At 38.6% G+C, this 20,066-nt stretch overlaps 1 protein-coding gene across 8 annotated transcripts in view; it reads right to left on the minus strand.

Annotated features, from left to right (window-relative positions):
- The window catches only part of magi2b (membrane associated guanylate kinase, WW and PDZ domain containing 2b), a 76,082-nt gene that overhangs the window by 21,033 nt on the left and 34,983 nt on the right, over positions 1-20,066 (minus strand). For 7 of the 8 annotated variants that reach the window (XM_057329205.1, XM_057329201.1, XM_057329208.1 and 4 more), the window contains exons 4-11: positions 15,885-16,100; positions 15,385-15,604; positions 12,780-12,859; positions 7,496-7,553; positions 7,282-7,391; positions 6,908-7,090; positions 4,986-5,494; positions 3,383-3,548 (exon numbers count right to left, since the gene is read on the minus strand). In XM_057329205.1, the coding sequence (XP_057185188.1) occupies positions 3,383-3,548; positions 4,986-5,494; positions 6,908-7,090; positions 7,282-7,391; positions 7,496-7,553; positions 12,780-12,859; positions 15,385-15,604; positions 15,885-16,100 (1,542 nt within the window). The remainder of the gene's footprint in view (positions 1-3,382; positions 3,549-4,985; positions 5,495-6,907; positions 7,091-7,281; positions 7,392-7,495; positions 7,554-12,779; positions 12,860-15,384; positions 15,605-15,884; positions 16,101-20,066) is intronic. The other variant, XM_057329207.1, reaches the window with a different exon arrangement.

Genomic DNA, 20,066 nt, shown 5'->3' on the forward strand with positions numbered 1-20,066 from the left:
GTTGTGTATACTTTTCCCATATCTGATTTACTTATTATAAGCAAAAGATGTAATCACATTTTATCCGATTAATCAATTAATCGAAAAAACAATCGTCCAACTAATTGATTATCAAAATAATCGTTAGTTGCAGCCCTAGATTATTTCAGGAGAAAGAGATCAGAAAATCTAAATAGTAGTATTATATATTTCATACGATTTAGGGATGCACCGAAACGAAAATTCTTGGCCAAAGCCGAACATGATGTGAAACACTTGGCCGAAGCCAAACATGATGTGTAACACTTGGCCGAATGCCGAATAATACCGAACACCGAACATGGTTTTTTGCATTTCTCGTATTTATTAAGCTATTTTTTTCACTATTGCACAAACTGAATAGTCAAAATGTGCTTTTTATAATTTGTCTTGCTTTTCAATAAAATACAATACAACTTAATATAAAATTGAGCAAAACAAAGTAAATTCAAACAAAAAATTGAGCCCTCTCCCTTCATGAATAGCCTATATTAATTAGGCCTATAACTGACTGGTAAAAGAATGTAATGTAAGTTACTCTGTACCCCTACAACAAAACACTTCATTAAAAACTGTCATTCCGCATTAGGCCTATAAGCTAAAAATACGAATAAACTAAAACTGTTGGATTATTATGGGCTAGGTTGCAAAATGATTTGAGAAAATAAAACATCCAATGCAAGCAATTCTGACTGATGCTGACTGACAACCAATTCAGTTCACGTCTCTCCTCCAAACTCCGCCCACAAAAGCTGACTGTTCTCTCAGAAGGTGCACTCGTGGCCAGGATGCACAGAACATACTTTGACAAGTTGTTTAGTACAGGGAACTGTGTGCACGCGACCACTGTGTGATGTCAAAGGATGTCAAAGGATGTCGCGAGTGGCGGGGCTACTGTCAGACAGCCCGCTTCCGTCTGAAGTAAAGTTACCGACCGGTAAAGACGCTTTCATTTGGAAATTTACTTCCGTGCGGCAAGTCCCGTGCTGTGTCTTTCTCTGACACTTTAAAATGCTCCACACACACACACACACACACACACACGCACACACACGCGCGCACACTGCCAAAATGTTTGCGGCAGTAATAAAGCGCACGCTTGTCTCTCTCTCTCTCTCTCTCTCTCTCTCTCTGCGCTGGTTGCTGCTTGATCGTATCACGAGTCATGTTCGGTAAAATTTATTCGGCCATTTCACACATTCGAACACCGAACTTGCGGTTTTTTGCTATTTTCGGCCGAACATTTTCGGTGGCCAAACATTCGGTGCATCCCTAATACGATTCTTGCACAAGGTGCATTTACACATTTTTTACTTTAAGGCTGTCAATTTAACATTATTTGGATTAAAAACCCTGCTTGAAAAAATGTAATTTTTAATTAAATTTTGCCCATAAACCTAATTTCGATAATAATAGTCATTTCTACTATTGAGCATTTCAAGACTTAAAGGAACAGTTCACCAAAAAATAAAAATTCTATTGTTCTAAAATGTCTTTGTTCTGTTGAATACAAAAGAAGATATTTTGAAGAATGTAGGAAAGCAAACATTTCTGGGGCACTTTTGACAACCATTGTCATTTTTCCTACTAAAGTAGTCAATGGTGGCCAAGAACTGTTTGGTTACAAGTATTCTTCCAAATATCTTTCTCCGTGTTCATCAGAACAAAGAAATGTATACAGATTTGGAACAACTCAAGGATTTTTTTTGGGTGAACTGTCCCTTTAAGACCTTTTTTAACTATTATCGTTTGTTTATAATTTCTAGTTTTTTAAAAACAGAAGCCCTAGGACATTACATCATATCCTGTAGCTCGCATTCATCGCAGTGTCCGAAATATTACTCTACACCTAATGTGACTGCGTCCTTGCTCCGGTGTAAAATTATGCTCGTCTTGACATTTATTTGGCCATTCATCCTGCTGCTTAAAATAGCTCAACGAATGTAAATGAATGTAAATTATGGTAATATAAACCTTTCACGTCACAAAGAATAAATTACGGCTCCTCAATCAGCATTTCTTTCAGAATCTTCCCTCAGCGTTCCCTGCTATGCTGAATCACACTCCCATTGGCGCGTTCTATCAAAATCCCGCCCCCGGCACCACTCTGCGTTCTGATTGGTCACATTTGCTCCTTGTTTATATTCACCAGCTCAGTGCTGCGCTTTAATTAGAGAGCTGGGGGGGAAAGAGCTGTGAACATGGCCGTCGTGGCTGGATGCCTGGCAGAACGCCGGCTCGGGAACTGAATGGTCTCACACTCCTGTGACTCATCCTGGACAGTCTATCGCTTTGTTACGAGAGTGTTTTCTGTGAGGTCCTTTAAGGTCACAGTCCACGATATGGCCATAAGTGAAAGGAAGTGAGAACAGACGTAATTGGACGTAATGACTTTGGGTGACTGTCTTCAGAACACACATCAGGATTACTGTACACACAGAGTGACTGTAGTATGTTTTTGTTTAATTGCCTCATTCATTTTCATTCTGAGAACATTGTAATTAAGAAAGGCGATAAAGTATTAAGCGCCGCATAGACGTCTTAATGAAAGTAAGCGCTCTGATAAGTGTGCTCGCATGGAATTAGCAGATTAGTTTGGCTCCAGACTGAACATGCTAATAGCTAAACAGCTCTTGCCAAAGGATGACACAGTACACAAACTTGTGAAGGATTTGCTCAAATTGCCCCCCCCACCCCACCAAAAAAACCATCACTAGTTCCAGTTATTTCTAAAGTATTCAAACCAGACAAACTAGTGTTGTGAGGGCCGTTTCTGGAGGAAAAGTACCGTTTGGTAAGTATTTTTCTACTAGTATATCAAAATTTGCCAAAAGCTAAGACTTCACAGGAGAACCAAACACAACATCTTTTCAAGTGAAATAGAGAACAAACCAACCCAAACTTTAAAGGAACATTTCAGCCAAAAAAGAAATTTAAGTCATCATTTACTCAACTCGAACTTTACTCGGATGCCCAAACTGAGGAATATTTTCCTATTAAAAAGGAAGTATTAAACACTATCTATTCTGATTGGAGTAACAACATTTTCATTGAAAATCTTCCCATCTGCAGTAGATCTCAAACCTCATTTGCTTCGGAACACATGCAAATGAGATTAAAGAGCGGCAATGTACGAATACCAAAATTTCAGTTCCTCGCACAAAGCCATCACAGGTTTAGGATGACATAAGGGTATGTAAATGACATCATTTCAACTTCAGGTTGAGCTATCCCACTTCAATAAGACAAATTTCAATGATGAACAAAACGAGGTCGTTCTTTAGGCACCCTACCGCACACGAGCATCTGACCAGCTTCCGTTTTAAAATCCGTTTTAAAATCCGAGAGGTGTATGACTGCCCACCTGCTGTTGCTGCTCTCTGAATGACAAGCGTAGCCTCTGTTCCCACAGGACAGTCCTTGAGCAGCTGTACCACCTGTGTGTGGTTGAGTCCCTGAAGACCCTTCTGATTAATCTCCACCATCAGGTCTCCTTCACATAACCCCGGACAGCCCTGAGGTTCCAGAACCTGATCACAACATATTAAAGCAATTATGACATATATTACGCTTGATAAAAAACGTGCATGCAAACATAATACCTGTATTACTATGTTTTATAAGACTTTTACTTTTTTCAGGGCTGTCGCGACTAGTTGCATCCAGAATAAAATTTTGTGTTTACATAATATGTGTACTGTGGAGATTAATTTCGTATTTATAAAACATACACATACATGCATACATATTTAGGAAATGTTTACATATATTTCTTTATATTTACCAATAATTTTTATTATATTTAAATGTTTATTAATTTTTATATTTTTCTCAAATGTATCCATGTATGTGTATGTTTTTATAAATACAATTTGCACAGTACACTGACATATATTACGTAAACACAAACTTTTAATTGCAATGAATTGCATTCAGAATTCTTTTATGTATATTAAAGTCACTATGAAATCAAAATTTACTTTTGTAGCGTTTTAATAAATAATTTATAATCTCATAATCTTTAATAAAAAATGTAAACCCCCCTCGAAATGACTTTTCCTCCTGTCACGAGTTATGTGAGGGGCAATCAGCGACTTGTTTCTGCCCCTCTCCATCAGCAACATATTGCTGAAAAGATTCAAATCGGCCTCCATTTTGTTTCTAACGGCCAACTTCCGACAATCCATTGAATTCGTGATGGACAAAATCAAGTCCCGCCTACATTTTTTTTTTTTTCATTTCAGAAGCAGCTTCAGTCGGATAAACATCACGATAGAGAAAAAAGACAATCACAACTTCCGCTTCACTGTGACATGCAGTAACTGGCTAAATACTGCAATATACAACACAATAAAGATTAATGTTTGTAAAATTAATGTGAACAAAGTAAAAAAAAAAAAACGACATACATACATGTTTCACATTCTTTCTGATACTTTTTAAATATTACAATCATTCAGTTATTGCAAACCATTGAATAACGTATACTGCGTTATGCATATTACAACAATTTTTATATATTTTGCAGCCCTAGAAGTGATCATTATTTACTTTAACTCCTTATTATAATATTAAAATTACATTATTTGTGTATATATTACTATAATATATTATTATTATGCATATTACTCAAATTATATCATAAACAAACTGATACTGTATATGAAACAATAAACCCAATCCTCATGTTTCCGGTCTTTCAACAAACCTGTCTGATCTGTAAGAAGTAAACGGCAGTTTTCAAGGAAAACATTCTCAGACATCATTACTTTATACGCAGAACACGCAGAGCAGCATGCCAGGTACAGAGGGGGGTAAATTTCTTACACTCTTAACATCTGTCCATGTATTAAAAACTTTATAAAATAAACTTCCATACTGTAAAACACTTTTTAATTCTTCTAAAAAAAAAACGCCCCCAGATTGCGAATTTAAGACCACTGCAATAAAACTCAATTGAATCCCACCTGTTTAACTCGTTGCCCTGTGGGACTGTCTGCTATGGTGAACCCAAAACCTTCTGTGCCTTTGGTTATAGTGAGACTCAGGAGTTCAGGGGCCACTTGGGCCCCAGCCGTTGCTCCTGAAGACGAAGCCATGGAGACACTGTCGTCGGGCGGGGGTCCGGGTGTGTTCAGGGATGGAGGCTGCGAGCCGTCTAGGTGGGTGTCTCCAGGATGGGGAAGCGGGCCGAGCCCATCGCCATGCTCGGGTATCAAGCGTCCAGTCAAAGACATGTACTCCATGTAATTTTCGTAGTTGTTCCGCCCGTTGAGAAGCAACGGATGATCCACTAGACCCAAGGGGGGCATGGAGGAGCTAGCGGAGGGGTCCCCGGGGTCGTAGGGGAGGGGGTAACCGCGGCACAGCACCAGAGTGACGCTTTGACCGATGGGAACGGATTGAAAGAGTTTGACCACGTCGGCGTGAGTGGTGCCCAGTACACAGATGTCATTGATGTAGACGATGACATCACCTGCGGGTGAAACAATGAGAGAATGAGAACATGAAAGACTGCATACACAACTTTTTTGTTATTTTGTTATTATATGTTATATAATACAGTATTGATATCATCTCCGCTGGTCTTCTTGTGAGCACACAGTATGTCATTCCAATGGCAGATGTTGCTGAAGATACCCACCAAGTCAACAATGTGCAGATAATGAGAATAAAGGCAACCTGAAGTGCATTCACACTTCAAATTAAAAGTGTGTGTAAAACCGAGCAAAACCATCACGAAAGGACCCTGGTCGCCCCATCAAACGCAGATGTAAAACACACAAGATCGCACTAAACCCCAAATTGCAATGCTAGCTCCAGGCATATGCAAATAAAGCCCGGGCCAGCATCATTATCTGCTAGGGCCTTGGGAAGTGATGTCACTTTCAAAGCTCAAGGATGCCACGTGTCCTCGCTCCTCTTCTAAAGCTAAATACACAAGAAACAATGGAACCATCCAGAAACATGAACATGCAGCAAGTACAAAAGTTCTCCATTTTAGGTTCTTTTGCAAGGAAATATGGCAAATATGCCTGAGGCACTCGCCTGTGATGACTCACTCAAACAGACTTCTTCATCAGAGGGAAATCACGCTGCGACAGCCGTGACCTTCCGCTAGCTCTGTGCAAGCTAGGGACTGTTGTGTAGCGGGGGCTACAAAGATAACAATGCTTCCCGGCCCATGCGCTCCTGGTTTTCTACCGAGACGCGAGGTCAATGCTGAGCGCTGTTTGTTATGCTGAGTGTCAGCATATTAAAAGGGGCAGTAACCGGATTCTGATATGGGAATTTCTGTGGACACTAACAGTTCACTCTATGGGAAAATACATAATTACATTTTTGCCGGCTTTATTTTAATTCTTTAGTATGGACGGTATGGCATGGTAATAGATTTTCACTGGAATGTGACAATAAATGTAAAATATCTAATCCGCTAATATTTACATTTAGGAAAGAAGTGACATTGCATAGAGAGAAAAAATCTAACCTGATAATAATAAACTGATTTTTCAATCTTTCATTTTAGCATCTGTCCTTAAAGTGATAGGTCACCTAAAAATGAAAATTCTGTCATCATTAATTCACCCTCATGTCATTCCAAACCTGTATTACTTTTTCTTCTTCTGCAGAACACAAAAGAAGATATTTTGAAGAATATTGATAGCCAAACAACATTGGCCCCCATTGACTTCCATTGTATGCACACAAAACCATATTTCTCAAAATATTTTTTTTTGTGTTTAACAGAAGAGAGAGTCATACACGGGCTTTGAACAACATGATGCTAAATCATTTAATTTTGGGGTGAACTGTCCTTTTAAAAACCTATGCCGTTTCACCACAACCATAAATCATAAGCTTCCAAAGATGTCCAAACTTCTCTGACCTGTGTCCATCTTGCCATCCTGAGCGGAAGGTCCTTCAGGTATGACGCTCTTCACCTGCAGGAACTCATCTGGTTCATCTCCACCAATAATGGTAAAGCCAAACCCCATGTTGCTCTTCTGCAGAACCGTTGTGAGGAACGTCCCTTTGAGCTGTGTGGCATCCCGTGTGAACGCTGGCTTTTCTGTAAACACAAAACACACAACAATCAGAGGAACGCTCCACACCGAGCCCTTTCAACGTGATCTCTATGGTCCTAGGAGGTTTGGAAACGATGCTAAACTGGTATGAAAATAGGGCGCACCTGAGCGAGACAACAAAACAACTGGGGATGGAATGAAGATGCAATATTTGGGCCACAGAGTAAAGCAGTACCTCTGTATATGGTGGGCAAAGGTAGCGCTGAAAGACCTTGACCTTGCATTTGGATTCTTCTCTTGGCCTCTAGGACGGGGTTCTCAAACTGTGTCCTTCTGTTAATGTGGCTGCGGGGTAGAACGAGCAGATACTTCAACACGCTGGGACCCTCTTTCTGTGCAGTTATTTAAGAGAATTTCACATGGGTTCAAGGGAGAATTTCACAACTTACTCGACATAGTAACTGCCATAAATTGGATCATCAATTTTCTCCCAGCCGTACGGAAGTTCTGTAGAAAGAAATTTGGAGGATTGTGTAGTTGAACGAAATAATGTTATAGATTTAAAGTCGGACTAATGTTTTGTTCTCCTTATACTGTACTGTATCTGTATTCAGTAATGTAGAAATGATTTCTTCATAGTACACTTAAAGTGATAGTTCACCCCCCAAAAAAATCTAGCATTATTCCCTCACCCTCTTGTCATTTCAAAGCTGTATGACTTTCTTCCACAGAACACAAAAGAAGATATTTTGAAGAATGTCGGATATCAACTTTCTTCAAAAAATCTTCTTTTGTGTTCTGCAGAAGAACGAGAGTCAAACGGGTTTGAAATGACAAGAGGGTGATGAAATAATTTTTATTTTTGGGTGAACTATCACTTTAAACGAAACATAACTGCGACCTAGTAAACGCTGAGAGAAAGAGCAATCTCTAAACCTCTGACATAAACCTACAGTAAGCACCCTTCAGAAGCAACATTCTTAATATAAGCTATTTAATGCATTGCACGAACCATTTCTTATATTTTTCATCACAGTAAAGCCCATCCAGTGAATCCATAACCCCGAGGATGCCCGCAGTCATAACACACAACCAAACCAGTCTCTGAAAAACAAACATCTCTCCACACGCAGGAATTTTGACTCTGTGTACCGAACAATCCGGCAGACCATTTGCACTGGCAGTTCATGCGCTAAACAAACCTTAATCGGGACACGCAGCGGTAAATGTGAGGAGGTCTGGCAGCCCTGGGGTTACAGCCAACATACTTTAATGCAATTCAATCCCCCGGAGACGCGCGAAACAAATTAAAGGCCTGGCGAGATCACCATGACAACCCCGGGCTCATCACGTGCAAGGCTCTAAATGTTGTTTTTTCCCGTCTGCTTTGTTTTTTCACTCAAATTTGACATGGTTACAACATCAAAAAATAAAGAAAAAATGCACAGTAACTGTCTAAACATCACCAGTGGGACCTGGAGGAGTTTTTCTGGCGGCCTTGTTTACAATCACGCACACGCAAACACGGATGCAGATTAAGATTTATATCCACATGTGAATAAACAATGCGCACAAAACATGCAAATTAAGAATGCGCAAACAAACGCGATGCTCAGATCATTTGTATCGTTTTAGACGCCGCGATTCTACATTAATTAACTTCACTAATTGTTTTTTGTTAAACCCAAGATGCTCCGCAGCTGTTGTGTGCTACTGCTACATCAAGGCTGGTTTAAAACACACAAGCCTTTCATTTTTTTATATTCTTGCCTTATTGTTCACAGCGGAGGGGTTTACAAAATGGTTGTTAAAACTTAACTTGGCTTGCTGGTCTAAGATCGATTAAGTTGATTCATCTTTGCCAATCACATTGTTCGGTAAAAGTAAAAAAAATCCTTGATCTTTTTTATATTTAAAACTGAAACTTCTATCACCACACACTTCTATAGGCTACACAGTAATAATAACAAAGGCGTGCCGTGTTCAGAGTCAGACATGCAATATGGGAATGAATGGGAGCATCTGAACAGAAGAAGGTGGGAGCAGGTGCAATGGCCGACCAGGTTCTCACACCTCCCCAGGAGGGTTCAAGCAATCAATTCCCTCCTACACACACACACACACACACACACACACACACACACACACACACAGGCTTTGGTTGACTATCCCCGTGGGGACAGTCCATAGGCGTAATGTTTTTATACTGTACAAACTGTATATTCTATCCCCTATCCCTAACCCTATCCCTAAACCTAAAGATCATACAACACTTTTTGCATTTTTAGATTTGTAAAAAATATTGTTCTGTACAATTTATTAGCTTTTTTGCCCCTGGGGACCTCAATTTTGGTCCCCACGGTGACACGAGTCCCCATGTGTTGGTGTGTATTCAGGTTTAGGTCCCCACCGGGATATACAAACATGAACACACACACGCACACACATGTCTGGTTTACTATCTCCGTGGGGACAGTCCATAGGCATAATGTTTTTTATACTGTACAAACTGTATATTCTATCCCCTATCCCTAACCCTATCCCTAAACCTAAAGATCATAGAAAACTTTTTGCATTTTAGATTTAAAAAAATATTGTTCTGTACAATTTATAAGCTTTTTTTGCCCATGGGGACCTCAATTTTGGTCCCCACGGTGACACGAGTCTCCATGTGTTGGTGTGCATTCAGGTTTCGGTCCCCACCGGGATATAAAAACATGTCCACACACACACACACACACACACACACACACACACACACACACACACACAGACACACATTTACTCATCCAACCAACTAGTGCTCAACCCTGTTGCATGACATCACAAATAAATCTCATATTTGATGTTTATATGAAGAGTTTGGTTCCAAAAAGGCGATAAACGCCATTAAAAAAAAATTAGTTTCCGCCAAAATCAGTATTGTATCAGGTCGGTATTGAAAAGTCACCTTTTAATTTTACGCAAAATGCGATATCCGCCGTGTTATTCTGTCATGTTTTCTCCCTTTTTTTCCAAACCGCAATATACGCCAGTCTCACTTCTCTGCAGAATGCGATATATCCGCTCAGCCAATCACAGCACACCATTCCACGCATTGTAAACAGTAATGGCGGCGCTCTGAATACGGTCGGCATCCTAGTTTCCCTGATCTACTTTGTACTTTGTGAATCAACAAACAAACAAACAAATGAATAATTTTGACGGCATCGATGAACCTGTGCTGGTTTGTGCGGTGGGGAAGAAACGTAGGCCATCGAAATCTAATCATTTACGTGAGGAGATTAAGAAGATGAGGCACTAATTTATAGCGTTAAAAAGATGACCTGTTGAATTCATTTTAGTTGTGATGACTGATTGAATGTATGTTTAGTCCAGTGCCTGTATATAAGATTAGTATTGTATTGAGTACAGAGGCTGTCATATGTGGATCAACTCACTTTGTTGTGTATTTTCAACAGTTTCAATATGAAAAATAACTTTTATATTGATTCAATGGATTTATTGCATTAAAAAAAATTGTCATGGATTTATAGCATTTTGGGCGAAAAATGATCAGTTTTTATAAATCTATTAAAATCAAAATCTGGATTTGAATTTTTTATGTTACTAGAACCTTAAAGATGCTATGTGAAACTTTGAAACAGAAAATAGTGGTTTTCATCTTGCCGCTTTCTTCGCAAAGAAAACGCATTTAAATATATTTATAGCGTTTTGGAACCAAACTCTTCATATTAAGAAGAGACCCTTCGCTGGCTGTCATCCAAGAGCCTCAAAGTGTCATTTAACAAGATGCTGGATGAGGTTCTTATATGTGTGTCACATGCACAGCTTTAACAGAGTGAGAGAATGAGCGGGCGAGTGGCACTCCAGATGGTGGCACTTTCTTAATGGGAAAAAGTAAGAGGTGTGACATAACCTTGGCTTGATTTACTATAGTGTTGGTGTAGTCTTATCGGAAAAGAAGAAATGTAGGTTTATCAATCAAACTGTTTGTTCACAATGTAAAATATAAAATTTGGGAAGAAGTCTCACATTACTATACACAAATTATTGTTTTTATAATGTCTGTGATTAAAGCAATATATATAATTCTACTCAAGAAAAAAAACTGTTTAATATTACAATAATCGGTATGTGCTTACTAAAAAACAGCAGACCAAATACTTTTCTTAAAGGAACAGTTCACCCAAAAATGAAACTTCTGTCATCATTTACTCACCCTCAAGTTGTTTCAAACCTGTACACATTTCTTCGTTCTGTTGAACACAAAAGATGATATTTAGATTGGTGTAGGACACCAAACCAGTCTGGGGCACCATTGACTACCATAGTAGTTTCATTTCCTACTATGGAAGTCAATGGTGCCCCAGAACTGTTCGGTTAAACATTCTTCCAAATATCTTCTTTTGTGTTCAGTGGAACAATAACATTTTCGAAACAACTTCAGGCTGAGTAAATGATGACAGAAGTTTCATTTTTGAGTGAACTATCACTTTAATGTATATCTGAAGCACTTAAAGATGCTTTATGGCTTTAATACAAGAATGCAACCTGCACCACCTTAAATATCTCTTCTTAAGCCTCCTTAAATGTATGGCCCTCCATCGACAGTTGCCATGGCAACTATGGGAGAAGTCTTTTTCTCAGGCTCTTTCATTCACTGTGTGACTTATGTATATTTGAGTGCATAGAATGCACAAGTGTAAATATGCATGTGTGTGTATCTGTGTCTGGTCGTGTGTTTAAAAGACCTGCAAATGTTGGGTTGTAAGAAAAAATAAAAATAAATCCATTAGATTATCAGGCAACAAGTCATTTCAGGACATGAAAACAATGACAAATCTATTCTATTGCGACTAAACTACACTGTCACGCCTTGGAAATTATACTGAAAAATACAGAAATAGTCAAAAGCAATAAAACAACGATCTAAATTTAAATCTGTATCACATAATAAACTCTAAGTTTAGGAAAAGGGAAACCTTGGATAATCTTTGCAATACACAGAGTGATTTCCGCACACCATATTATTGGACACAAGGTAAATCATTAAAAATATGCATATGAGTTGATTCTGTTGCATTGACATGCCAAAAAATAGACGGTTGTTTTAACGGGGGGAGGGATATTAGTAGTCATGTCACACGGTGGCACTTAAAAGGCCTGTGGAAAGAGATATTGATTTCTTTGGCCCCATTACATTGCATTTTAATTCAACAGAGGGTTTTAGAGATGGTGCATTTTGGTACAGAGCACCACCCATGCATGTTTATCAGACTAGCTAATAAGACAGCATCAAAAAGCAGAGGTCTGATGCAAGCGATTGAACACACCAAGCTAACAAATGATATACTATGGTTCACAAACACAAACAAAAATGTGCATGAATGAATGAATGAATGAATAAACACTCAAATCTCATAAGAGAGTATGAATGGGGTTTCATAGCTTGTGTTCAGAATATAAAGCTTATACTCAGAAACACAATATCTGCAATGATCTAATAGAGAATGATCGAATTAAATGATCTTGAAACCCAGACCACATCCTGAGCATGTCCTGACATCATGAAGGAACTGATCCTGTGTTAAGTGTTAAATGGAAATCCCTGTTTGTGCTCTTTTACGCCTCCATGCATTCTCGGGAGGGAAGCGTACAAGTAGAGGTCACGACATCTCACTTCTCCTCGCATAACAGGAGAAACACACAGTAACATGTTAGTACACTTACCGTCCTCCTCACACTCCTCTGGGGGCTTGGCTTTCTTCGCTAGTCGAGGGTCCAGCCATGATGTTGTTTTGGTATTATGACTAGAGAGAAAAGAGAGAGCAATTCACTATAGCAACCATTTACAGTGCGTAGAATTGTTTATTAAATTATAAGAGATGATTTAAAAATAAATAAATAATTTTTCAATAAAAAACAAGAGTTTATGTGCAGAAACAGATAACACCATTTTTAAACATTCAAAATCAAGATTCTTATTATGTTATCATGTTTTTATTGTGTTAGTTAGCTGTATTTTTTGTTATTACGTAATCAAAACAACCCAAGTGCAAGTTGATTGATATTAACTGGAATGCACAATCCAAAAAAAGGATTTTTTACAATACTTGGTATTTAATGCTAAACTTACATCACACGACAGCAGTTTGAAGTTATGGCTGCACTCAGTGACTTTGATTGGAGGTAGCTGGGTGGGTGTTGTGGGGAGTGGGGGGGCTTGTTGGTTGTGGTTCGGGGCGTTTCATTTGTTGGGACTGTGTGGGTCTGGTCTGGTTGGTCTTGTTTTGTGGTCGATGTCGGACAACAGAGGAATAAAGTTAATTATGCCATTACTACTTTTCCCTGGTTGTTCCTCTGTTGTCTGTTGTTGATCGCGGAATGAGACCGGGTTGGACCTGCACGGTTTCGGCGGGTGGGGCTTCCTGGGTCGCGGCTCGTGGGCTCTCCATGTTCTTCGTGGACGTTGCTCGGTGGCTTTGGTCGGGGTCACTGAGTGCAGCCATGACACGTCAGAGGAGATCTGGCCCTCCCGGCTGAGCCTGGTTTCTCCCGAGGTTTTTTTTTCTCCATTATTCAGCATTGGAGTTTGGGTTCCTCGCCACAGCAGAGCAGTGCAGTGTTGGCTTGCTCACCGGGAGACTGCATTTATTTATTCATTTATTTATTAGATATTATTTATTATAATGATCTTGCTTGGTCTATAAACACCATGCACTGTGCTGTGTTTTACCTTTCTGTGTTTTTCTTATTTGCTCCTGTAAAGCTGCTTTGGAACAATGCACATTGTGAAAAGCGCTATATAAATAAAATTGAATTGAATTGAATTGAATTTTAGAATATTTTTAAAACCGAGTTATCTGTTTTTGCAAATGAATTCTTCAAATAATAAAATAAAAAATAATATAATAATATATCAAATAAAATAATTTATTATTAATAAATAACTTGACCACCATTTTAAACCATAAACTTAAATATAACTGGCAATTGTGAAGGATAATACCATTAATTAAAAAACCCCACAAATGTTATGTTATGTAATGTTATTTTTTTATTCTTTGTTTTTACAATATTAACATATCTGCCAACTTGAAAAAGACTAGATACTATACTACTTTCCAGCTTTACAATAGCAAATATTCAAGTACACTACAGTATTTACTACAGTTTATCAATTTACTATAGTTAAAAGTTTAAAACTGAAGAATACTATAGTGTACAATAGTAATTATGCTATGGTATAATTAACATAATATACAAATGTATACTACAGTTTACTATAGTAAATTCTACAGGCAAGTAAACTTTGTAGAAGTATACAGAATTTTTCATCATTGTATAATTTTTTGTTCACGTTAATAAGACTTTTATTTTGGCGGGTTGTGGCGAAGACCTTTGAGTTTAATTATCTCTTTGATGAAAGCTTCTCTCAATTAAAATGTGTGTGAAATAAAATAAACTCTCAGAGCAGCTCTAGAGATAAAGTACGGTAAAACGGCATTCGTTCATAAATGTAAAATCTTTACTTAACCAAAATCTGAACTCAACAACAAGCCGTGAATATTATAGCGCAACGCACCAAAGCTCAATACAGATGAAAGAAAAACAAAAACAACAAAAATCGGAATGCATCACAGATAATTATTATTTACTTAAAAAAGAAAATCACCGTATTATCGAATTATGACCCAAATACCTCCAGGTCCCTACCGCCCCCCTCCCCTCTATGTGTTATACATTATATCAGGACAAACTTTACTTTGGAATACAAAACATTACAAGGCTTCAAGCCGGAGTAGGCGTGACAATCAATACTTATAATGAGTCCCTCGCTTCTCATTAAGTGCTGTGAGACAGTGGGAGGGAGGAAAACATCTTCCTCTCGCTCTCGAGACCGTTTTCCTTCCTCTGATACTGTGGCAGTCAGATTCAGTTTTACGATGATTCATTCATCCTTCCGAATCGAGGATCAGCATAATGCGACGCGTCAATTTATCCGTAATCAAAGCAGCACCGTGTACTAAAGACAAACAAATAGCGTCAAGAAGGCCAAATGTAATAAAGATCGAACCGAATGAGCTCAGTACAATGCGAACTAATAATTCAGGTGTTCTTTATAATCTGAGTTTATAGCGATAAAAACTTGTAAAGTGTCGGATTTGGTACGCTCTGAATAAATCAATCCCATAATGCTTGATGAAAAAATTATAATTCAGACTATAATAAGACACAAATTTGACTGAAACGCAGTAATTTATGTTTTGAAAAGCAGCGCACCCGTTTACGCCTCCATCACTCCGAAGCATGCATTGAAGTGCACTTCACTCACTCTATAAAGTAAACTTCCCCCTTCTCCGTGTACGCCATCTCCCAGTTGTCTGGCAAGGGGCCCATTTCATCGTTTTCCTGCGAGTCTTGAGGTGACTTGGGCGCCTCTCCTTCCTCTTCAGGAGCGTCCATGGCGGTGAGGGTGGGGGTCTCAGGTGGGCACGGCTGGGCGGGCACGTCCCCAGAAGCGTCTGTGCTCTTGTCTTCATGCTCGCTTGATTCTGTGAGGAAAACAGAACGAATCAGAGTCAGGAGTGACCTTTTAACTGAGAGGCAATACGCTGCTCACCTGGGACGCCAGCGTTTTTGGAGTGGGATGGGTACACCGTCCCCCGTGCGCAGGCGTAAATATAAGCGTGTCACGTAGTGGGGAGCGTAGGACAATTTACATACAGTAGGCAGCGTAGGGACATTGACAACTGTGACCATGTGATGTCCTACATAAATATATATATATTTTTTTTTTTTAATTCATTTTATGCAACAATAGTAAATTATAACCTGGTGTGATGGCGATGCCGTTGCCATTGACGACAGGGCTGTCCTCCTCCTCTTCTTCTGGTGGTTCGATGCTGTCCTTCTCCATGTTGCTGACGGACTTGTTTCTCTTCCTTTTTCCCTCTGCACTGGGTCGGGCGCCGGGCAAGAGTTGGTCCGTCACATTAAACAGCATGGGCGTGGGCTCCGCTGGAGGCTTCGGCGTGCCATAGAAGTTATCTAGGGACAATGGAGGACACCATTCATTCACATGATCAGAGAGCGCGGAGTATATTCGGCAGATTCTCACCATCATTCATTTAAAGAGACAGGTCTCCTATTTCCCCAAAGACCCCTGAAAGAAAAGGAAGTCTAGAAAAGAGCATCCTTTCCATCAGCGGTCAGGTTTAGCAAAGTACTAGTGACTGTCGCTAAAATGAAAGCCATTGGACTTATGGTTATGTTAGTATTGATATGTTGAGTTTAGGATTGTGCATTTTGGACATTTTAAATACAAATCTGAAGAATAAAAGGATTTCAATGATTCACATAGTAATAGTAATAGTAGTCGGTGTAAAAAAGGGATTGTGCAATATGAAAATTCTCTCATAATTTACTAACCATGTTTATAACTTGGTTCAGATGAAAAAAAAAAAAGATTTTATATTAAAATGATGTCATACTATCTTATATGGGAGCCAAAAAAGCACTTCATCCATTAATAAAGTAATCCAGTGGGCCAAAAAATGTATTTTAAAGAAAAGCAATGTTTGGTGAGAAAAAAAATATTTAAAGGTACACAAAAAATATTCAAACAGTTCAACCAAAATTGAAAATTGTAATTATTTACTAAACCTCATGTTATTGAAACCCTTGTGTCATTCAAATTATTTGTTGTTTTGGGTTTTCAAGTTACAATGGGAGTGAATAGGAATCCTTTGCTCACTTTATAAAAGTATAGTGCATATTTCAAGTGTCCTGAAAAGCATACAAATGGGTTTGAGTAGAACAATAAAACAATTTCAAATGTTTTTTGATGTTTTTACCTTAATATCTCTGCATCTTGCTGACACATCCCAGTTGTTATGGCAACAAACAGGCAGCTGTTACTCTTGTGAATGCACACACAGAGATCAAAAGCTTCATCAAATAACAGATACGTTTTTATTTTTCTTCATCAAACTCATTTGTATGCATTCAGGACGTTTGAAATAGTCGAGTGGAGTTATTTAATAAAGTTTTTATGCCCGTTTGAAGCCTAAGAGGAGGGTACCCATTTACTCCCATTGTAACCAAAAAACCCAAAACACCTTTAAAAAAAATCACCACTTTGGTTCTGAAAATCAAAGAAAGCCATGAAGGGTTTGAATGACACAAGGGTGAGTAAGTAATGACAAAGTTTTCATTTTAGGGTGAACTATTCCTTTAGTTGATCACAGACAAGCCATAAGATATAAATATATAAAAAGCTTAAAGACCCAATGTGTAATTTTTTTGGAGGATCTATTGACAGAAATGCAATATAATATACATAACTATGTCTTCAGAGGTGTATAAAGACCTTGCATAATGAAGCGTTGTGTATTTATTATCTTAGAATGAGGTATGTCTATCTACATACACCGCGGGTCTCCTTACATGGAATTCACCATGTTGTTTCTACAGTAGCCCTAAACAGACAAACTGCTCTACAGAGCGCTTTTCGTAAATACATTATCTCCTTCAGCAAAAAAGCAAAAACATGATGACATCTTTGTCCTGTGTCAGCAACCGTAGTGCTTCGAAAGGGAGGGGTGAAGGGTGGAGTAACGTTGGTTGCAATTCGCAAACTCACAACTAGATGCCGCTAAATTACATAAACTGGCCCTTCAGCAAATACAATGCATTCAGTCAATCCATCAGTCGTGCACCTTCAAGGTCTGGTCGAAATGTCATTATTTGTGACTTGGTGGCTCTCCAAACGTCAAACGTCTCACTGCAACAATTCAAAACACGTTTCCATAGCTATTTGGCATGCACAAACTTTTTTTAAAACTTTTCAATCATGTTTTCAATAACTTTGCTTAAATTCTTTTATTCTGTGTGACGTTTGGCTTTATAGAACCTACACTTGCCGGCTCACCAATCGTCTCATTGAAGATTGAAAAGAAATCATGTGTATCGAGGGAAATCTGTTTAATGATTAAAAACTGCGCACAGGTTTACGGGTACGGCACTGACTTTATAAATTCATCTCCAGGTCTGTGGGGAACAGAACAGGAGAGGTGAAGTTCATAGATGGGGGAAAAGCTTTATTTAAATCACATCCTGTGACCCAGAATAAAAGACTGGGAATGGGCAAAACTTCAAAATCAATGGCACACATCCACAAAAATCCAATACAGCTATGGCAACGCAATGACTTAAGTTTAATCAGTTGTCAATACAATCGTAACACAACATTACAGCTCACATTATAAGCATTAAATGAATCGATGAACGGTAATGCACATCGTGAGGTGGCACTTTGTGTCATTCTCAGATTTACATATAAATTGAATGTGTCAAAGCTTTAAAACTCTTAAACATCTCACATTTGTGCGTATCTGCATTTTAGGGATATGCAAAAGTCTACCAGACACAAGCTGGGATGCCAAGATGTCACCTTTCAGCAAAATTTGCCGTTTTGGATCCAAAATAGGTCATTATTGTGATTCGTGTAGATCTGATGAGTTTTTGAAAATGGGGGGTGAGGGGGGTCTGTGAGTCTCGGACAGGGTCGCGGTGAATGAAATTATGAGAATCATGTTCAGGTGTTGTGGTAACGATGTCAAATCATTAGCCAGTTTGCGGATTATGTTTTGAATTCTGCGCAGTTTGAGCGCACATACTCAACTCGTGAATCAATATTAGATGTAGTCGATTTACGCAGCAATTCGACTGCGCATTTCGGACCTACTTCAACACAACCGTCACTAAGCAACAGGTAAAGGTGCGCTGGTTTGTTTGCCTTGAAAGGAACGGAGCAGACCCAAGAAACATAATATGGGGTAAGTGAGTTAACACACTGTGACATCCGCAATCACCGCATTTACGGATAAGCCCTGATGTGTAAAAGAAACCGTACTGGACTACTAGTTGTCTTACACGTCAGCTGATGAGTGCACGGAGCTGATGGCAAACTGCTTCGTAATGTTTTGCACAGTCGGTCTATCCACACAGTAGCTGCGCTACAGTGTAATGTGATAGTATACACGTGTTCATAGACACCACAGTGCAACGCCAGATTTCTTGTACAACATACTGTACGAACTGTGTGAACAGAGCACCTTGAAGTAAATGTTAAGAGTTCATTTGCAAAAACAGATAACTCCTTTTTGTTAATTGTCATTAACTGTGTTTTTTATTGTGCATTCCAATTTCCAAGTAATATCATTTAAACAGTTGGATTTTTTGATAAAGTAATAATAACCCAAAAATACAGATAAGTAACAGTAAAAACACGATAACACAATAAAAACATGATTTATGAAAATTAATAAAAACAAGAGTTCCCAGCTAACATAGTTACGTTGTGACGATGTACCTGGACCGGACCATATTCGTTGCCATGACGTACCATAATAACGTTCCAGCGACGTAACTGTGATTCCCATATTCGTCCTGACGACGTAACATTGGACGTTGTTGGGACATGGTGATTACCTCCTAGAACGTACCACATTCGTCGCAGCGACGTACCAAATAACGTTTCTGGGACGTGATGAGCACGTCCTAACGACCAAACAGTCACGTTGATAAAATCTTTATTTTTTATTTTTAATTTAAACAATTACCATCCCTCACATGGAGGATTCAATTAATTTGTGATTTAATCTGCGCGTTAAAGATTACATTTTATGCATAATTGAGTAATTTTCTATTCAAATATGTATAAAGCACAGTATAACGATTATAAAACTCAACACAACACTGTACATCACAATCAGATATTTTATTTATACTGTAGTACATGACATAAATAATCAAAGACTTCAACACAATATAGAGGATTTAAAGCAGATATTTATTGACAGAGATGAATTAACATTATATTATTGTCTTACCACATAAATTTAGCAAGTTGTCCGTTTTTAGAAACAACAATCAAAAGCTTCTTTAGTCACACTCACAAACATCAGTGTCCGTTCATTTAAACGCGCCAAATCGATCGAAAATCACTAAAAT

This window comes from Triplophysa rosa, linkage group LG3 (genome assembly GCF_024868665.1).
Source record: "Triplophysa rosa linkage group LG3, Trosa_1v2, whole genome shotgun sequence".
Lineage (NCBI taxonomy): Eukaryota > Metazoa > Chordata > Actinopteri > Cypriniformes > Nemacheilidae > Triplophysa > Triplophysa rosa.